This window comes from Pocillopora damicornis, chromosome 6 (assembly GCF_964200805.1).
Source record: "Pocillopora damicornis chromosome 6, jaPocDami1.2, whole genome shotgun sequence".
In the NCBI taxonomy this organism is placed as follows: domain Eukaryota; kingdom Metazoa; phylum Cnidaria; class Anthozoa; order Scleractinia; family Pocilloporidae; genus Pocillopora; species Pocillopora damicornis.
In genome coordinates, this window is record NC_142675.1 from 25,174,538 (window position 1) to 25,195,377 (window position 20,840).

Sequence of the window (20,840 nt, forward strand, 5' to 3'; positions counted from 1 at the left end):
ATAGAGAAAAAGCTGGTAAAAAAAATAGATTGCCTTTGGAACAACTTTTTTTAGAATAGTAAGGGGTTATGTGGAAACCTTTCCATTAATTACACTGTAAAAAATTCCCACTTCGGTCACAGAGCTCAGAAATCAAGTGTTAACAATCATTATCAAACGAAAAATGTTTGAAGCTCATTTCTCTAGTTTAATCATCGCTCTGTGAATTTGAAAATCATTACAAAACACAGTACACATCACAACAACTACACATAGTAACTACAATATCAACACATGCCCAATACACACAAAACAAAAACAAAACTGAACAAAACTACGCTGCACCAAACACAACACAGAATTGAAACACTTATCGCTTATCGGTATTCTTTACTCGTCACCGTGCTTTCAAAGAAACACTCAGATTTGACTAAGTAATGTCACCTCCTCGGCCTGCCGAGAAAAATTGAATGAGATATCCTTTACTAGCTATATATCAGCTACTTCGAGCTAACAGATGATGTGAAATGATACTTACCGCCATCTTGGAAGCCTCGTGTGTCGATCCAGTCTCTCCGAGCAAGCATAAATTTGACGCCTGTCGAAATTAGTATTCGTCGCAACGAAGGCGCGGTTGTGTTTATTCATACGTCATTGATATTTAGAAACCGCTACTGTTTACATGTCGCGGCGGATATCAGAGACAGCGGACGCAGAGAGAATCAAAGGTATTGAAATTTATGAAATGTGGATTACAAAGTAAGAACCTTGTGCGTTGAATTATAATTAATGACATAAGTCAGCTGTTCAGAGCATTTAAATACGATTATAAGAGACACAAGAAGCCACTAATCAAGATCTTAGGTTAAAGTTCCGTAATGACGCTGAAACGTTGTTAATTTCTGATCCAGTGCTTATGTAAATCGGCCTTAAATTTAAATAAATAAAAGGACAGTGGCTTCTGAAAGCTTAAACATTCCAAAGCGTGAGATAATGTTCAGAGATTACCTGGGCTGTTAAGTCATGTCTCTGACAATCACTGGATTTCTTGTTAAATGTAATTAAATGTCTTGACATTTGACAGAAAGGTTAAGACGTACGTCGTTAACAGTATTCACTCCTTTGAAGATTTGTTTTAAAATCGTAATTCCCATTTTAGGAGCACATTATCGTCCCCTTCCTCCCCCCGCTCTTCACATTCCGAAGTAGGTACCCCTTCCCAAGGAAGAAATATGTTAAACCTGCTGCATTTGCATCGGCTAGTTGTTTTTCAACTTTTGAGCCCCGAGGGTAAGAAAGTTTCAAAATAGTTTGCGGTTTCATGAACGAGTAAGTTTTGAGTTTCGTAAGAACAGTGAAACATTTTGGTGAAAAACAATTTAGAAACAGCTGGAAAATTCTCCAGATGATACCTCTTTAGGACCAACATATCGAAGGAAAAACGACTTTCTGGATGATACTGAATTACGATTATACCGCAACCTCGTGCCCACTATCGTCTCGATTTCAAGGCCTCAGATTTCTCCCTCAAGAATTCACGGATCAAAAGTGCAAAGAATGCATGCTAATTCTCTTAACAACAACGTGTTAGATTACGAAAGTGATTAGCACAATTAACAGTACTTAAAATTTTCTTTACAACAACCATCTAAAACCTCGGCCAAATGTTTGCCTTGCCTCAGGATGAGATATTTCTGTCCAGCATATCAGTTACAAGTCGGTAAAGAGATGGGTCAAATCAATCCAAATCCTTCGTAATCTAATGCTCGATGAGCAGTGGCGTGACACCTCGAACCATTGATATCCCAAGATTTGCATTTCATTCACTGCTTTCAAACTATTAAAAATATTTACCTCGCCTTGCCGTTTGCTGAGTTAATCCAGGCATGACTTCCTTTTCGAATTATTTCTCGGTTCTTCGAGCGTGACTGAGCCGTTATTGGTATGCAAATTCTGCTCAAATGGTTTATAGATTGGCTGTGCAACCTTTTGTTCGAAGTGGTCAGTCTTACGGTTCTCACGGGAGAAGCCTACCTATGTGTTACTATTAAATGCGGAGTGGCATAGAAAACACAAATGACTGTTCTTGTCGAAAGAAAATACAACCACATGCTATAACTTCCTCGTGATTGACAAACGTCGTAAATAACAGGTATTTTAACACTAAAACATCTCGCTGTTCGCGGTATAATTCAACTTAAACGCGCTTTTGTTGATACTAACTCAATGCTAATTATGCACAGGCGTCAAGTATTTGAAATTGCGTCTGTGGTGGTACGCAAATGAGAATTGTTGACAAACGTTTATGGCGTTTTACTCGCTTGTCACTGTTTGATGGTATGTGTTTATCTTGTGGCACAATTTGTTGACTTCTGGTTTATTAGTTTCGTTTGCGTTTCGAATCATTGGATCAGTATATCGAACAAACGATCGCGCGTCGCTCGTTTGTGGCTTCTCCGTGACATAATTTTTGTCATCTATCACGCGTGTACATACACGACCTTGGAACGTGAGCTATTTGCTTACGAAATAGTCACTCTACTTTCTGTTTTGTATTTCTGTAGCACTGTCAAGTCATTGAAGTACAATCTCCCAGTATGTCGGACTTTAAGAAAGCCCTGTCATCGAACCAAGGGTCGCTTTCTGGAAAGAATGATCGTGAAATTTCACATGATCCTGTCAAGGGCATTAACGACCCTGAAATAAGAAGAGCGAAAACAGATTATGTTTACAAGACATCTAATTCTGCGACTACAGAAGAAACGATTAGAGTTACAGTCGAGGAGCTTCCGGTCGACGAAGATTTCAAAACACGATTCTTCGAGGCACAAGACAGGCTTGGAGAGCTTGAACAGGAGTTAAGAAATACTCGTGAAAAACTACGCAACCTCGAGAACGCCTGTGAAAATACCGAGGAGAAGATCGGCGTATTGAAAAACGCGGCATTCTCTTATCACAGGTCTTTCTCAGAGCATGAAGTGACGATCAAAACGGTTGTGGAGGAAAATAAGCTGTTAAAAATCACCATTGAAAAGTTTGAGGCGACAATTCGTGGTTACAAAGAGGAACAAGAGAAAGTCGACGAAATTAAAAGGGATAACGAAAATCTCAAAGATCAGCTTGATGAGGCGAGAAAGGGAAACGATGATTTAGTAGAACAGCTCGATAAATTGCAGAAGGAGTACGACGATTTGCGTGACAACAACGGCGGCGAAAAAGACAATATCTTGCTGGAAATGGAGTCCCTAAAGCTCAAATACGGAGAGATCGAAACGGAAAATGATAATCTACTGAAAGAGAAAGAAGAATTGCGGGTCGAAGTAGATGATCTTGAACGGCGACTGAAGGACTTGCAAATTAAATTGTCGGCCGATGACGAAGTTATCGAGGAAATGAAACAACAGATTGTGGAGTATCACGTGCAGATTCAGCAGTCAGAGGAAAACTGCAACAACAGCCGAACGAGAAATATCGAGCTTGAGAAAGAAATGTCCATTCTGCGAGGCCTTGTAACCGAGTTGGAAAGTAGCTTAAAGGCAGAGAAAGATAGCCGTGAAAGTTTGTTCCGCGAGGGCACCAACAGGCTCGATATTCAAAACAAGAAGATTACACAGCTGGAGATGAATCTCAAAGAGGTTTGCAAAGAAAAGGAACTTCTCTACCTCCAGTTTGTGGATAGTAAAAACAAAGCCGAGATGGACTCCAAGCAATGCACTAAGCAACTTAACGAAACCCATGTCCGTGCTGAACTATTCCGGAAAGAGGTGTCTGACAAGGAAAAGACGATTTCTTCACTGAAGGCTGAAAACGGAGAGTTAAGAGATGATATTGCTCTGCTACAGAAGCAATTAGAAGACCTTCAAGATCGCGATCTGTCGAAGTTTGCGGAGGACCTCGACAAGGCGGACGGAAATGATGACGACGAACTAACCAAATTAAGGGAAGAAAACGAAGAGATGACGCAAGAATTGGAGCAACTGAGAGATGAGGTGATTTCTTTACAGAGCGAACTGGCTGAGAGATACATAGAGGAAGAAAAACCTAGGAACGAAGATCCAGATGAAATTGTGGTTGAGCACCTTCGAGTTGTTCAGAGAGTTCCACTGGCACCGAATGAGGATCTGAGTGATTCCGATGACTTTGAAGAGCATATAGTTGCGGTTGGAGAAACTCCTCAACTTGCAGCTGTTCCAAAGGAGTCTGGAGATTCGTGGTCCAGTCAAGACTACTCCAAATCGCAGATACAAGAACTCGAAGAGCTTCTAGAGCGCACTAAGAAAGAGAAAGAAAAAGTCGAAGAATGCTTAGAAGAGTCCGAAGAAAGAGCTAAGAAGACCACGGAGGAGCTGTCTAAGACCATCATGCAGCTAAATGATCGATGTGAAGAGATGAGAAAGGAGCTCATAGAGAAAGAAGCTGTAATAAATGAGCAACGAAAAGATCTTGCTCAGGATAAAAACACCATCAGTGACCTGGAGGAAAAACTACGAGAGCAAGAATACATCGAAGCGGAGCTGGAAAAAGCAAGGAAGGAACTCTTAGAGCTAAAATCACAGGAGACCATCGAAGACTTGAGTGAAGAATATGAGAAATTAAAAGAGCAATACCAAAAGCTGATGGAAGATAAAAAGAAGTTGAAAGACAACAACGAAGATCTTCTTGAAAAGAAAGCAGACATTGAAGAGCAGCTAGAGGAAATGAAAGTTAAATTCGATAAAGGGAAAGAGATGTACAACACTCTGTGTGACGAGAATGATGACCTGAAGAAAGACAACGACGATCTTCAGAAACAAGTCGACAAACTAAGGGAAGAAGTGAAATATCTCGGTGATGAACTGAAAGAGGAAGAGGATTTGCATGTCACTGAGAAGGAAAAGCTGACCGGCAAGAACAAGGAACTAGGAGACAAGATCCGTCGATTGGAGGGAGAAATATCGGATTTAAAAGCCAAGTTGAGAAAAAAGGACGATGATGAGAACTGGAAGGAAAAGTTTGATGAATTAAAGCGAGAGAAGAATTCCCTTCAAATCGAGAAGCAACGCCTGGAACGAAACTTGGAAAGAAACGACGATGAACATGAGCAAAGTAAGACCAAGTACAACAAAGTTCGACGTGAACTCACCGATGCCCAAAGTGAGACCGCCATGTTGCGCCGACAACTGTCGGAACTGAAGCTCACCAAGGACTCTGGAGACCTGGAAAAGGAACTCAGGAAACTCAAGGAAACGCTACGAAAGAAAGAAGAAGAAAGCAAAAACCATCTAACGGAGCTTGAAGAGCTGAAGCGATCTTTGTTTCGTCAGACGAGTGAAGACGGTTGGCAGGAAAAGTTTGAATCTCTGAAACTCAAACTAGACGAAGTTGAAGACGAAAAGGATTCCTTGCAGAAAGAGAAGAATAATCTTCAAAATGATCTCCGAAAAGATTCAGAAAAACTCGCTGAGCTCGAGATAAAGCTGAGCCAGGCCAACATGGAGATAGAGGGGCTAAGCAAGGATTTCGACAAATCACATACAAGAATCACTCAACTGGAAATTGAGCTTCAACGATCTTCTAAACAGAAACAGCAAGCCGAAGAGCAAGCTAAATGGATCAAGAAGGAGCTGTTGACAAGAGAAGAGACAATTAGTAAACTAGGAAAAGAACTGAATGAAAAGATGGAGGACAGTGACAAAGATAACCAGATAATCGTACTCGAGAGAGAGATACAACTCCTTCAAAGCAGAATACCAGCGTCGGAAAAGGACGAATCTGTTCTACATAATCGTATCCGGTTCTTGGAAGACAGCGTCAAGGAAATTAAGGAAAAACTCGATGGAAAGACCGTTCAACTGGACAAATGTGAGAAGGAAAAGGAGAGCCTTAGTGTTCACGTTGTTGAACTTTCAAAAGAAATTCAGGTCCTTTACGAGCGATATCAGGCGAGTCGCACAGAAATCGAGAAACTCCGCGCTGGTCTTGTTGTGGTACCGGAAAAGACACCGGAAACCACGTCCCTAACTATTGATGTTGAAAGGAAACCCGAGGTGCAATTAGGTGTATTCGTACAAGAACGTGTTCGCAGTCGTGTTGTTACCCCCGGGCTTGGTCGTAGTACTTCCGAGCTGGAGATTTCCATCAGCCAGTTGCCAGGAACTGTTGTTATTGGAGAGCCTGTTGCAGTCACTGTGGACTATGGTTCAGAGGGAAACCCTCTGGTTAGTCATCCTGTGGAACTCACTGCATCCGAACCAGAAGATAACGATGAAGATAGCTTCTCTCACGAAGATGACGATGAGGATGTTCCTCCTGTTGTTTACTCAGCCCCGCAAGTTGAAAGTGCCCCACAATTCAATTTCACATCTCCATCTACCGACCCAGAGCGAATTCTCGTGAGTGCTCAAGCCCTACCAAGGCCTCAGCTTCCTAAGAGTGTTGATCCAGAAAGGTTCCCGTTTCTCAAGGCTTCCGGAGTGCGTCTCAGTGGGGGAGCCTTTCAACCGGTACCCAGCCGAAATAACAATCAACCAGGGCAGACTCTACAGGAAGAACTATCAGATAAGGAGCTGATACCAGAGGGAAGATTTAGGGCATTCAGCAAAGAGGACCAGTTTAAATTGGATGGTCTCTTACACGCGCATGCGCACCATCATGACCCACCTGACGTATACAATGATGTATACAATCAGCCGCCTGAAAATGGTGTCGGCAATAACAAAGAGTATTATCCCGAGGAGCCAAATGCACGGGAAGAAAGATGGCCCGAACCCCCACCGTACGACTGGGAGGAACCACCACTGCAGCCCCCACGGGAGACTTATTCTTACCAGAGTAGCCCCGGTGGGGAGCATCCTGACGATTTTGACGGTCAGGTGGAAAAATATCCAGATCCGCACAAAGTACCCCTGCGGAAACCGGAGGGCTCTTATAAAAGGAGAATAATAGGCGTCTATGACAATGACGGAACGCTCATCGGGTATCAAGACGTCTATGAAGAAGTAACCGATGAATACGCAGAGGAAATGAATGGAGGAGTAGTGCCTTACCCGGAACCCTACGAACACAGGGGGGTGCCACACCCATATGAACCTGAGCAACGTCTTCCTATCAAAATTCCTTACACAAATGATGCAAGAGGACCTGAGGAGGATGAACCAGTATTTTACGAATACGACAGCAATCAAAACGCAACCAAAGACCAATGGTTCAGCCCTCAGCCAGGAGAACGAGTTCAAGATAACAGAAAACACAACAAAGAAAGTGGCAGGAGCTATAGACATGGCTACCCTGAGCCATACGGATATCTAATTGGTGACGGAGCACGCAGGAACAGGCCAGCCATGGTAAGCAGCCAGTACGCTAGCGGCACTTATTTGTAAATGACTGGATTAGAAGTGGAACAATCACTGAGCGCTGAAGGTCCTCATTATTTCTGTTTCGTAACAATGGATCATGCTTTAGATCATTTTCTAAGTACATAGCAGACAACATAAAACCTGGACAAAAGATTAGGTCCAATTGAGCTGATAAAGAGCTTTTCCTTATTATCAGGATTAGAAGTGGAACAATCATTGAACGCTGAAGGTCATCATTATTTCGGTTTCGTAACACTAGATCATGCTTTAGATCATTTTATAATTTAATAGCTGATGACACAAAACCTGGACAAAAGACTAGGTCCAATTGAGCTGATAGAGAGCTTATCCTTATTATCAAGGTATAGTAATTCCTATTCAGTCAGTCAAAAAATTGGTTTAGATCGGTCGAATGAATCACGGAAGACTAACAGTGAAAGGAAAAAGTTGATAACTTTGCTAGGTATCAGAAATGGAAAGTAAGAGGGATTTACAAATGGAATGATAAAATGGAAAAAGAAGAAAAAGAGCAGTAACGGCTTTTCCGTTCTTTGCGGTGAAAAGAAAGCGAGCATAGTTCTTCATTTTGGGTATACCTGCGAATCTTCTCAAGTAGTTGTATTTGCTGTGTAGGTTTTTTAAGGTAGCGAGTGACTTGTTTCCAGTCGGCTATTAAAGTGAGAGTAATTTTTTCCCTTCTATTTGAAGCTAAAGCTGCGCTGCTCTTCGATATAAAATTAAGTTTTTCGACCATCTTTATTTAGACAAATGCCTCTTGAAATTTTTTAAAAATTGTTTTTTATGAAACGGCTTTATTTGCCATCTTGTTCTTGTATACTCACCTTAATTTTATAACCACTGAAGCATAAATCTCCCAATTTTTAGCTTGTTATTGCTTCATTCAAGATTTAAAATGGCGTTCAATCTTGAGGTATAACATTCAAATTTTAACTATTAATTCCAAGAAACAATTTTTGTCAGTAAGGACAATAAACACTTCATGTTATAGGGGATTTCAACACAATCTTCCTTAGGTCCAGAGAAGATTAGTGAGCGATTAGTTGTGACAATGGTGTGATATCCAGTTGACAGTGTAACATGCCTTTGAAGGCAAAGTGAGTTTGTGCGGAGTGGAACGACAAGGAACTTATAACCGATAATAGCAAGCACTTTATTGTTAAGAATATTATTTTACAAAATTATTTTTTACGTAATAAATTTACGGGAAATTTTTGTACTTATTTGCGTGAGTGGTAAACAATCATCCTCCCTGTACCATTTCTGAGGAACCAACGCGTGTGTTAGTCTCTTGATCCGTATATTGGCTCAGCCAATAGTACATAGGGCTCGGTCCCAACGCCTTCAGTCCTTACTATGGCGAATGGGGAATTGGAGAAAATCTACTTGATGTTGGGCTGCGCAAAACACTTTATGACCCAGTTCTTTCCGACTATGATCGATTTCACGGCTACTTCTCTGTTTCACAATCAAATATTTGATCTAAAACTTTATCGAAATGAAAGTCATTCCGACAAAATAAGGGTTTGCATCTTTGCAACCTTAATTCTGATGGAAAAAAAGAGGGCACAACATTTCACAAGCCAGACGGAACCCCGGAACAACTAACCTAACACTAATTGATCTTTGATTTTATTAGGAACAAACATTGGCTTAGCCCCTAAGATGTCAGACTTAGGGTCAAGGAGTGACTTATCTTTGCCTGAGTTTTCTTCTGATGTTTTTAGTACTGGCCCCATGGCTGCCAAGGCAGCTTTTAAATCTGGTTTGCCTAAATTAATGGCATCGTCATTTTTCTTGACTTCTGGAAATGATACATCGGCAGTTCCATTATTGTTGCCTGGTTTTGAACCTTTCTCTGTAAGGTCTGACCGGGTTTTATTAAGGAGCACTTGAGGTTTTGTGATGGATGAATTCGACTTTGTAGATGATAATGTTTTTCTGGCACCATTTACTACTGGACTTGGAACCATCTTCCGTTTCTTCCAACCAACAGTATATCCCTTTTCCAGGCGATACTTGACGAGCCATTGTTGTAAAGGGGCAAAATACTCCAATATGGCGCTGGCTGTCATCTCGCGCTCGCCTGTTAAGTGGTAAAGGGTCTGGGGCCATGGGCGGCTACGTCCGGCGGCGAGCATCTCTCTTCAGAGAGGGATAAAAATGATAAGCAGATCGAGCGGTACTGTTGCAAATTCAGTATAGATTAAATCTTAAGTTTAATCTTACATCGACACAGCACCCAATCAATATCAGAAATCAGCTCTTATTACAAATTTCCTCAAAATATGGTGAATTTATTCATCTCAAAAAGTCCTGAAGGTAATCAATGTCTTAGGCGTCTAGATTGTCTGACATCTGTGTTTTGGGAATCGAATTTCGAAGGAAACTTGAAATTTTGAGGATATTATTTGAATTTAAAAAACATTAAGGTATATCCCTTCCTTATGCCACCAAATTGAGAGTTCTGTTTTCTGTAGATCCTCTATCATTGTGTTTTCATACTGGACTAACTTATGAATTGACGGACTGTACCTGAATTTTTGGCCTGCTTCTTTTGACTTGTAGATTGAACATTCATGTAGACTCCCTTCGTGCTTAGCAATTTTACAAAGAGAGCGGTGGAATTGAAATTGGAGGATCAGTGACACGAAATAGCTGTATACAAAAATAGCAATATAATAGATTTAGCATACAAAATGAGACAATCATTTGAATGTTACCTCAAATAAGTGCCTCGATGAAAAGTCGCTGTTTGCCGGACTTTTGGTTAGCGCTCGATGTGCGTTTACTAGAAATAACCTGGCGGCCGAGAACTGCAACTGGTTACCTTTCGGTCACAGCTAGTAGCGACTGAAACTCAGTAGCCTTTTCCTTAAAAACTAAAGCTGTTGACAATTTTCAGTTAATTTAGAGCGTTTCGAATCACAGCTCAGATGACAGCTCTGACGAAGGGCTAACGTTCGAAACTTTAGCCTTAGAAAAAAATCACGTTATCAATTCAGTTGGTAAACCGGGTTTGGACTGGTTTTGCATCACTTCGCTCCGTAATTGATCTAAAAAACTCGAGCCATTCTCTCGATCAATCAAATACAAAACCAAAACCAACCACGACTCGGTCACCCGCGTTTTCCCCCGCTTTAGACAGTTTAGCTGCTCGTGACATTTTCCTCTGTTCTGACTGGTTGTAGTGATCACTTTCAGTTTTGGCTTTTGAGGCTGAACTATGATGCATCCTATATATTAATTGTGCATCACCTGATGTAAGGGTAATTGGCTCCCACGTGATACTTAGCCCCCGGGTCAAAGTCCTTCTCCGTCCGAGGGACTGGTGACATGACACCTTGGTAATGCATACGCAATCGCCACCACTCTGAATTGTAGTTTGAAGGTGTGATCCTTCCGGAGAACACCTTCCATCTCCACTGGTCGACAAGTAATGTGAAAGGAAGGGGAGCTACACGGCGTAATGCTTGCATCATCAAAAAGTTTACGTCCGCCTCTGCAATAACAACGTTAACAAATACTCATGTAGGTTTTCCCAGAATGTTGACGACAGGGAAGTAAAGTGTCTTTAGAATTTTCTTTTTCAGACAAAATGATAAATTTCCTCAGGAACATATTTATAGTGCCTGTTAGCTTATTCTTGGATAGCAGCTAAGTTTAATAAAAGCATGGGAAATTAAATCACTAATGACTCCTAGGGTTAAATACACGTCCAGTACAACGCAGATCACTCTGGGTTTAAGCCAAGATCACTCTGCTTCAAGCCCCTCTGCGTCTTTCAGATCTAACCTAAAGAGTACAAAGAACTTGCTTGCCTGTATCATTTCCAACCGTGTACAGTAGTCCCACGGACTTAAGATGCTTTGGGTTTTCCACAGAGAGTGCAATTGTATCTCCTATAGCCTCATGAAATCCCGGATTGGCACCACTTCTGTAGGCATACGGGAGGTCTTTGTATGCGAGATCATATTCACAATGTCCCATCTCATGGTGAATTGTTATCAAATGTTCCTGAGTCATTCGAGTGCACATCTTTATTCTGTAGTAACAAAATTCATTCACCTATTTTAAATCTGTCTAGGTTTGTTAAGTAAAAAGTACACAACGATCTGCTCGAAACCAAAACACATCAATCCATCGGTTAAACAAGGATATCAATTTATTGATTCATCAAGTACTTCCCTTCTTCATATATTCATTTATGAAGTCATCCATTCACTAGCCCACTCGCCCACTCGTCCACTCGCCCACTCGCCCGCTCGCCTGCTTGCTCATTCGTTCATTTGTTCATTCTGTATTTCAGTCAGTCAGAAAGAAATCACTGACGTAGTCGGTTCGTTAGTACCTTAGGCAGCCGGTCAGTGAATGTGTGAATAAGTCTGTGAATGAGTCAGTCAGTCAGTCTGTCAGTCTGTCAGTCATTAAGTCAGTCAGCCAGTCAGTCAGTCAGCTATCTGGTCAGTCAAGTTTGACTGGAAGAAACTTATTTTGTTTCGCCTTACCGAACATCTCCTTTGCAGAAGTCCCAGGCCGATGGATGACAGACCATCTGTTTTCCTTTAGGTTTTCTGATAACGGATTTATTCCAAAACGTCTGCGGCATTGGATCTAGACCTAAGGAAACAAAAAACGACTGCGCAAGTTTAAACATCTTTTTGGGAGTGTACTGCTGCTTGATTAAGTTCGGTGTAACATCCAGTGATAGAACTTTTGGAAAGGGCTTTACAATGTCGTAGATTAAACTCCATTCCTGGGCCCACATGTTCCCTAAGAGATGGGCCTGGATGCTCCCATTCACCGGCACTTGAGGATACTTCTCGCGTAATTTGTACCTCACATAAGCATGCAGTTCCTGGTACAACATCTTGACTTCATTCCACAACCTCTTGATAGCTGTTTGAAAGTCATTTCCCATTTCATATTCGCTTCGTTGAAAATTTCCGTAGTCTCCCCATTCATGTTCACGAGCTCCGGAATTTAGAAGGACGACAAGTTTTTCGTAAAGCGGTCTCATCGGAGGACCAACCTTGTCTCGCCAGCTTTTCCAACCCCATAACAACTCATCGTAATCACGTGACTTCGCCATTAAATCATTGAGGTCTGGATCGAGTTCGAAGCAGCGGGTTTTGTTGGTATATTCATTTTTCGTACATAATTTTCCACTGCTATAAATATTAGTCATATTTGAAATAAGGTCATCTATTGACTTCATGTCTGTTGGTGATTTAGGAAGGGCGTTACGGCGAATTATCCTAATTTGGCGTGCCATATCGTTTGATAAGTCGACATCTTTAATGAGAGAAGCATTTTTGCTGGCAGTCACACTGAACGCTTTAGCGAAAGTCGCGTTGAAAACGGAGAGTTTCCTGTTGTTCTCGGTTAAGTCCGTTTCATAATTCCAAGCGGCTTCGCTCTCCCCAGAGTAAATCTTTGTTGCCTGAACTTCATAGTTCTTCAAGAATCCCAGCGCTATGTCCGTGTAGTTCTTGAATTTTGTTGTAGAATTTTGTTGGTTAGTGCACAAGCAGACTTGACTCCATAATAGAAGGACCAAGGGATGAATAATCCATGAATCCATTATCATCGTTCTTCGCACCGCACATCCAAGTCATATTTCCTGTGTAAAGGAAGGGACATTGTAAATATTAAGGAAATAAAGGCGGCTTTTTCTAAACAAACTAATCTCTTGCCGAGATCAAGTCGGTCCGTTTAGTGACGTGATCTGACGATGGTAATAAATTATGCAGCAGGTGGTTGGTAGGATAAATTTAAACGAACAGGTAATATGTTTTCGTGTAGTCTGGTGTTTTGGTAAATTATATTCGTCTTAAGTAATTACTGTGAGACGAGTGTTTATAAAACGATTGGTTTAAATTCACACACAAAGCAGTGATTTGTCAAACAACTTTCCATGAGTGTTGATTAGGAAGTTATCTAAACAAGTTATACGCCATTTATTACTTTAAGCATTAATAAATTACTTGTTAACAGCTTTAAGTTCGTTCGTTTGATAGATAGTTATAATGCTTTCTTCGTTCCTCGTAAAATGAGCACTTAAAAAGGAGCTCATAATGTGAAATACCAGTAGTCTCAAAAAGTATTCTTCTTTTCAAGGACAACCGTAAGTAAAACTGTCATATCCGTAAGTTTCGTTTAGGATGTACGATCGAGAAGCACATAGTTTTAATTAGTCCGTAATTAGGGTTAGTTGTGATGTATTGATGGTATGGGCCCTGCGCAGTGAAAGAGAGACATTTGGCCCAGGGAAAACTTAAATTTACTTCTAATTTATGTAAGGTAGACCGTAAAGTTCTACATAAGTAAACCACGAAAGTGTCACCATTCATAAATGAATAAAGGGGGTAAGTTTCTGGAGAAACTGTGGTGCTGCGTCGGTAGGAGAGTATAGCAAGTAATTAAGTGTTAATAACTGAATTTAAAACGTAAATTAGCCACCGTAAAGAGTAAAAAAGCTGACGTTTCGGGCGTTAGCCCTTTGTCAGTGCGATCGCTCTGACAAAGGACTAATGCTTGAAACGTACGGGCCTAAATTTTTTTCAGGTCTTATTTCAACTACTAGTTCGGTAGTGTCCATAGCTGCGAGGATCGCTTATTCCTGTTTCTTCACCGCAGAGCACATATATGATTTTCATATATAACCCACCCAAAGTTTCTAAATTCCATTAACAACAGTGCACCGAACGATCTTCCAACTTTACTTCCACAGAAGACAGATTAAAAATGTTATTGCCGACAGCTTTTTTCATGGATTATTACGTTGATCATTTTGGAAATTTTTAATTGAGAGCCGAAAGAATTACTAAATTGTATTTTTTTTTTCCTTCACGAGGCTCTGTGATTGGTCGACAAAACTGGCGCCTTCTTCTCACCTAGTCAAACCACCATATGACCATTACACCACATGGTTGTATTTTCAAGAAAATCTACCGCTGGTCAGAAGGAACGTTAGCTCTGAGATCAACGCATGACGTGTCGTGTTGTCGTTAAGGCTATCGCCACTGTAGCGTGACAGAGGACCAGAGAACTTTGTCGAACAATTTACTGACGATCTCTCAACGTCTTCTTTTGGTTTGTTTCCTAACCAAGTATGAGGCAGCTACCAGGAAAAGCGTCCAAAGAAACAAGGAGAATGAAGAGGGAGAGAAAACATGGAAATGCAGAGGGACATCAAAAGGTTTTAACAGTGGCGTTGCCTGTTTTACTTGGGTTGTTTGCATTGCTGATCGCCTACGTCTACACAACAGCGAGCAAGAACTAATAAACTGAGAAAACTGAACCAAGACTTCGACAATAGAATCAAATATCGATACAGCTAATGGATAAAGATACTTACACTGCTGTGACGTTTTTGAAAAACTTTCTGGTTAAGCGTTATGGTCAAGTGGCTTTATACGTTCAAATGAACAGGAAAACATTTATTTTCAATCAGGCGATAAAAGAGCAGACTCTTCCTTTTGTGGATTAGAGACTTGCTTTATTTTTTTGTAAGAATAACTAGTTCAATTCTGTAACACAATCGAGCTGGTAAAAGGTAATGAAGGAAAACTTCCTTTTCAGTAATGAAAGTCATTTGAACAGAATTAAGACATTAAAAGTTATCAATATTTATAGGTTGGCTCTGAAATAAATCTAGTTTCTAGAATACACTTAAAACATCTGGAACAGGTGCAATTTATTTTCAGTGCTAGCCAAACATAGGAGTTGTATCGTACAGTATGGTGACATGGTAATTACTTAGAAACTTTTTAAAAATTCGTGATTTGAAATTTGATTTTCCGTGAACGATGTTTTTCTGACTTCACGATATTGCTACATTTCAACTGCGTAATAATTTTTATAGTATTGTATTATGTGGGTTTCTTGGCAATATTTAATTTATTTTTGTGACTTGGTTCAACCGTCGGTTGAAGTAAACGGTAAAAAGGCTTTGTACTGTTATACAAACCAAATTTGCATGAAAATGGACAAATTCAACATCGCCCGTCATGACTTGCTGAAGGTGCTACAAATCTTCTTCTTTGAGTTTTATTTTATTGGCTCGACACTCGGCTTATTTGAGTAGCTCTGAAACTCATTATACCATAACTCAATTCATTCGGTACCAGATCGAACCCACGAGATCTACGCCTAGTATTTTTCTTTTCGATCAGAAAAGTAATACTTTTCGCTGTTCCTCGTTTGACAACTTCATGTTATAGTAGGAAAGAAAAAGAATGGATATTTTATACTGGGGTTCATACCAAGCACTGAGTCACGGTGTCATAATTACGTGACATGCAATCGCGATTACCGTTTGAAAGACTGGAACCGATTATTCCAAAATCCGCCAAAACTTTGACGTTAATTTTCGCTTCCTCGGTTGATGCCTGAGACAGTTTAATTATTTATTGGGGTCGTATAGACTATAACATAATTTCTGAGGATAATGATGAGCTCCGTAGCACGAAGAGGTCGTGGTATTTTGGTGGTGTTCGAAGGCTGCGATCGAAGTGGGAAATCGACACAGTGTAGAATGCTTGTAGATTACTTGAAATCGATTGGAAGAGATGTAGCTCATTTGCGTTTTCCAGGTAAATTAAAGGCTATCTCTTCCTTTGAGAAATATTTTCAGTAATATGTTGTATTGACATGAAACTAGGAAATTTGCTTCTTCTCCACTGATAACACAATGATTTCTCAAACACCATTTATATCCTTACGATCACGTTTGTGGCTTACACTGGTTAATGAAGGCAGTTGCCTATGTGCAGTGTCTCTTGATGCTTCATTTCTCAAACCACAATCCTACCATGACGATCTGATTTTTAATTCTCCCTTTTAGTTACTTCACACAGCCTTATAAATAAGTATAGGGAATTTGGTGATACATCAGTGTCGTCGTGTTAAGTGTGTCAATTCTCATCACATGTTTACAAAATAGTGTATTTAGAGTTTAAGAAGAAGCTACATGTTTATTTCTTGTGGAAGTAATGTATTCTTGGCTTTTCTTGTCTTGCAATGTATCCTAGAGTGTTTTGTTTGTCTACAGACAGAACAACGGCCATAGGACAATCTATTAATGATTATCTTCAAGGAACAACAGAGTTAGAAGATCATGCCATTCATTTACTGTTCTCTGCCAACAGATGGGAGTCGGTGTAGGTGACATCTACTAAGTCCAACAATCTTTATTTGCTTTTTTTCAATTCAAAAATTATTGACATAATTTGACTTTTACATTCTTAGTATTCAAAGGGATTGATTATGTATCCACCACAAGATGAGATGGAACGAGATGGAGGGAGAGATGCATGCACCTTTAGATCTCCTTGATGTCCTCTTTCCACTTACATTTGGGTCTATGGTTGCTGGGTGGGAGGGGGGGGGGTGTGAACTGGTGTAGTGGGGTATCTCCTAGGGCAGAGAGCAGAGGGTTGTTGGTGGGGCTCTTCCAAATTAGGTGACATGTTAAGATATGATAGCTGAGATGTGAAAGGTTTTTAATTCTGACCACATCTGTGTGACTTCATATAGAGCTAGTCTTGCACAAGATCTAGCGAGAAAATAACCTTGTAGGGAATTATCTACAATTGTAGATTGTTACCTTGAAGGATTGAGGATTAATTTAAACCTTTAAAGGTCTTCATTCACATTCCCTGAATGACTTGCTCTTTTTTGTGGCAAAATCCTCTCCTTTGAGAAGCTTTCCATATTTCAATTACAATAAAGAAGGGGGAGGGAGTTCTTGATCATGTTTCACACACACATTTTAGGAAAATCATGCATCACAGATTTGAAAAGAAAAATTTTGCCTTACCTAGTCTTTTTTGCTTAATCAGAGGTGATTTATAATCCCTTTGCTACCCTCAATAAATTCTAGAGAAATTATTACACAATTTTATTTTATTTATATTTATCAAAGTATTTTTGACAACTTTTCTCTGGTTTCAGACCAAGAATAAAGCAACTATTAGACAATGGAACCTTTGTAGTTGTGGATCGTTATGCTTTTTCAGGAGTTGCTTTTACAGCAGCCAAGGTGGGAGGATATTGCAAAATACCTGCTACTTTTCCTTATATATTTTGTAGACTTAAACTTTTTCTGTACTTTGTAATTTATATAAACCATGGTACTTCTTATTTATTGATCAGAGTTTTTGCTCATAGCTTTAGAAAAGTCTAACATTGGTTTGCTTTGATAGGGCTACGATGTGACGTGGTGTAAGAATCCTGATCGGGGCTTGCCAGATCCTGATTTAATATTCTATTTAGACATCTCAACAAAAGATGCACAAACTAGAGGATCTTATGGGGAGGAAAGATATGAGAAGGCTGAATTCCAAGAACGAGTCGCTGAGATTTATGAACAACTTAAAAGTAATGACTGGAAGGTAAATACCACCAAGCTCTGGTTCCATGGATGGTTCAGGTTTTGCAAAAATAAGACAAAGGAACTCTATTTCTCCAACACTTGAACTAAGCTTATCTCTTCTGATCCTACACACACAACAACTAAATGCTCTACTTGTGAATTATATGCACAGTTAAGTTAGGTCAATTATAACACCTATGGAGCATGCTTTTGCAATATTACATAGTAGATGAAAATGTATTCAGAGGAGGAGACAATAGAATTTTCTGATGTTCTCCTGGACCCCCTTTAAACAATTCCCTCAAATCCCTCTTATGCATTTTTGCTGAAAGACAATTCCTGGTACCCTGATCTTCACTACTAACATTTTTGAACTGTAAGTAAAAATGTTTTGCCCTGGGGAGATTTTTTTATGGACTTATCACGCTGAGATGATCTGATCAAGACTTCAAAGCCCAGTGGAATTTAAATGTAGTATGTGATGGCAAAGACGGAATGTTAGTAAAAATAGTGAGGTTTTTATTGAGTTTGTTTTGACCATAAATTTGGTGATAAAGATACCCTTGATTGAAAGGCTCCAGTGGTTCTGTCTAAATCTGGATGGAAAGAAAAATGATAAATCTGTAATTTTTTTGTAGCTTTTATTTTACATATTGAGCTTAACTAACTTACAACGGGTGACAGAAGGATTGAATAACATACATGAGTAGATACTCTCTACTCTTTTTAATTTTCAAGAGGCAGAGAAGTAACATCTTGTTTTCTTTTGTTTCTCCGGTTTTTTTTTTGTACAGGTGGTAGACGCTATGAAAGACAAAAATGAAATTCATGAGGAGATACGGAATACTCTTCTTGAACTTGAAGAACAATTCAGCAAGACACCATTGAAACGTCTTTGGACAAATGAAAGCTGATTGCTGGCAACTAATTTATATCGATGTTGTCTTGAAGAACTTGGAGAAGAAATGACTCTAAGGATCAAAATAGATAAGGATATCTGTGGGAGATACCTGTGAAATCCTTGGTTTGATAGTTGAACGCGCGTGAATAAATTGAGGAAGAATATTGTGTGTGAAACGGATAAGAGAAACTGTCCCATAGTTAACCTCAACCTGGGGAGGTGAAGTGTTTGGTTCCCAGGCTTCCCCTGCAACGAAAAACAACGAGGCGTCATAAACGGATTTGCTCTCTGCTCTCAGTTAAGAACGCGGCTTTCCCGCTCGTTAACCCTTTTACATTATTATGCACATTCTCCTTACTTTTCTCCAGACATTTCCTAGAGTGGCGACGAGGAGAATTTGTGTAACAATCAAGAGCTTTTTTTCTTTCGTAATCTTGATGTTTGATTCAGGAGTGACCTTGTAAGGAGAGGTTTGATCCAAGTCACTCTCAGGGGTCGAATGGTCAAAAAGGAATACTTCTCGTGAATCGGTACAATCGGGGGGGGGGGGGGGGTAACTGCCCGTCACACTTCCTACCAGAGAAACACAAGAAATTGGACCCGAATAGGAGTTCCTCCGCTAAATTAGCTCAAATTGTCATTTTGCTCGGAAATTCCGAATTTTTACGGAACGATGCCTCTAGCAGATGAACTGCAATGTCGTAACCTTTTCATTTTTTTTTTCGTCGGCAGAATTTTAATGATATTTGAATTATCCTAAGGATGGGTCTTGTGTGCACTTGGGAGAAACGTAACTAGTATAACTTTATGTATCAGGAATTAACTCCAAGTCGCTTTTAAAACAATTTTCTCTCTCAAATAGTTCAAATTTTCCCTATTTTATCCTTTTAAATCTAATTTTTCACGCTTTCGACTCCCATATATTTTCCACCACGCGCCATTAAATTCAAGCTCTTGAAGAGCCGAAAGCTAACTTTAACCAGAGAACTGTAAGATGATCATCAAACTTGGTTACTCTTCTTTTTCTTGTTTTTTTCTTCTTTTCTCGAGTATGTTATCAGCTATTTGGGATCATGATTCGAATTATTGTACTCTTAACCAAGTATAGTATATCTGTGTTTTTTATAAAGCCTAGATCAGCCAAATGGCGTCTATAAGATTTATTACATGTCAAGAGCGTCGCACATCTACCTACCAACTTAATCATGATAAATCTTGTCGAAAGAATGAAATATACTACCCACGATGATTGCGATAAACAGAAAATATTCACGGCTTATAACTTGTGCCGCCCTCCTGACAGACTGGAGCACGACTTGGCGTCAATTGGATTCAGACAGACCAAACACATATGAACCAATGTGTAAAAATACTTGTAAACTCGGACAGTTCGTGTGAGGCATATAAAAACATTGTGATAGCATAGATAAAACGTCTTAAACTACTTAAGACTAAAACGGAAAATTGTTTAAAAACTAACATTTTATTTTTGTTGCGGGCGGAAAAAACGTGACCTCGTTGTACAATTGATCATATCTTTTTCCTCGATAAATGTGAGCAAGAACAGTATTTTCGTGAAAAAAATTTTTATCAAAACAATTAGATGTTTGTCCCACAAACTTGTTTGTTTAAGTTGTACCAGCACGTTTCCTCAACGAGTAGATTGCTTTAGAAGTGGGGATTGTTTTCAAGAGTGCAGGGACAAATAAACACGATTGACCATTAGGCTGATCAAATGAGACTAAAAAGGTCAGCGCATCTCCATACGTAAATCTAATGGAACACATGATCTTAGTTCAACGACAATCATGTGTTCTGTTGCACCAGACATTCATCTATTAATTGAGCAGCTTGTAGTCATGATTGAATTGAAAACTCAGGTGGAGCTTACAAATAATAAAGTTGAAATGAATTCGGGTTTGCCACGCGTCAATCCTTTGGTGGCCTGTTTGAAAAGTGATTTAAATACACAGTCAAAACACACGGAAGAACTGAACAAACCACATCTTGACCCGCAGTTGGGGGGAAGCAACATTCTATGTTGTCAAAGAGAGCGCAGCGCATTTTGGCGATAAAGAAATTCAGGTCTACAACAATACTGTAAAGGAACCAGTCAAGTGCTTTGAAAAAGGACTCTGGCTGACGGCTAACTTCAGTACTTACGTCATAAAGCTAACTTTTAAAGCGCGGATTTTATTCAACTTAAGAAGAGTGCTGAAATGTTGGCTAT

At 39.8% G+C, this 20,840-nt stretch overlaps 3 protein-coding genes across 6 annotated transcripts; 2 read left to right on the forward strand and 1 right to left on the reverse strand.

Moving 5' to 3' along the window:
* Positions 1 to 600: 600 nt before the first annotated feature.
* On the forward strand, positions 601 to 8,550 carry LOC149044607 (uncharacterized). Of its 4 annotated transcripts, none has more exons than XM_089209802.1 (2): positions 601 to 707; positions 2,544 to 8,550. In XM_089209802.1, the coding sequence occupies exon 2, from the start codon at positions 2,577 to 2,579 to the stop codon at positions 7,335 to 7,337; it is 4,761 nt and encodes a 1,586-aa protein (XP_089065928.1). In that variant the 5' UTR covers positions 601 to 707; positions 2,544 to 2,576; the 3' UTR covers positions 7,338 to 8,550. The 4 variants fall into 4 exon arrangements, with proteins under 4 accessions (XP_089065928.1, XP_089065930.1, XP_089065929.1 ...); XM_089209804.1 differs by having other exon boundaries at positions 633 to 738; XM_089209803.1 differs by lacking the exon at positions 601 to 707 and adding an exon at positions 1,826 to 2,131.
* Positions 8,466 to 13,080, reverse strand: LOC113676309 (angiotensin-converting enzyme). The gene is made up of 5 exons (XM_027192959.2): positions 11,840 to 13,080; positions 11,153 to 11,376; positions 10,590 to 10,833; positions 9,867 to 9,989; positions 8,466 to 9,476 (listed from the first exon to the last, which is right to left on the reverse strand). Exons 1-5 carry the CDS (start codon positions 12,919 to 12,921, stop codon positions 8,936 to 8,938), a joined length of 2,214 nt encoding a protein of 737 aa, XP_027048760.2. The 5' UTR covers positions 12,922 to 13,080; the 3' UTR covers positions 8,466 to 8,935.
* A 1,575-nt stretch (positions 13,081 to 14,655) lies between these two features.
* On the forward strand, positions 14,656 to 18,772 carry LOC113676296 (thymidylate kinase). Its single transcript, XM_027192947.2, has 5 exons — positions 14,656 to 15,928; positions 16,387 to 16,495; positions 17,289 to 17,376; positions 17,540 to 17,728; positions 18,504 to 18,772. The coding sequence occupies exons 1-5, from the start codon at positions 15,784 to 15,786 to the stop codon at positions 18,621 to 18,623; spliced, it is 651 nt and encodes a 216-aa protein (XP_027048748.1). The 5' UTR covers positions 14,656 to 15,783; the 3' UTR covers positions 18,624 to 18,772.
* The last annotated feature ends 2,068 nt before the right edge of the window (positions 18,773 to 20,840 follow it).

What these genes read in the sequence shown, in the direction of transcription:
- LOC113676309 (XM_027192959.2), bottom strand. Translation starts at nt 12,921, where the DNA reads ATGATAATGGATTCATGGATTATTCATCCCTTGGTCCTTCTATTATGG. An exon ending in CACGGTTGGAAATGATACAG is followed by an intron (nt 10,834 to 11,152) that starts GCAAGCAAGTTC and finishes TTGTTATTGCAG; the next exon opens with AGGCGGACGTAAACTTTTTG. An exon ending in GCCAATTACCCTTACATCAG is followed by an intron (nt 9,990 to 10,589) that starts GTGATGCACAAT and finishes TTTTGTATACAG; the next exon opens with CTATTTCGTGTCACTGATCC.
- LOC113676296 (XM_027192947.2), top strand. Translation starts at nt 15,784, where the DNA reads ATGATGAGCTCCGTAGCACGAAGAGGTCGTGGTATTTTGGTGGTGTTC. An exon ending in AGCTCATTTGCGTTTTCCAG is followed by an intron (nt 15,929 to 16,386) that starts GTAAATTAAAGG and finishes GTTTGTCTACAG; the next exon opens with ACAGAACAACGGCCATAGGA. An exon ending in TTGCTTTTACAGCAGCCAAG is followed by an intron (nt 17,377 to 17,539) that starts GTGGGAGGATAT and finishes TTGCTTTGATAG; the next exon opens with GGCTACGATGTGACGTGGTG.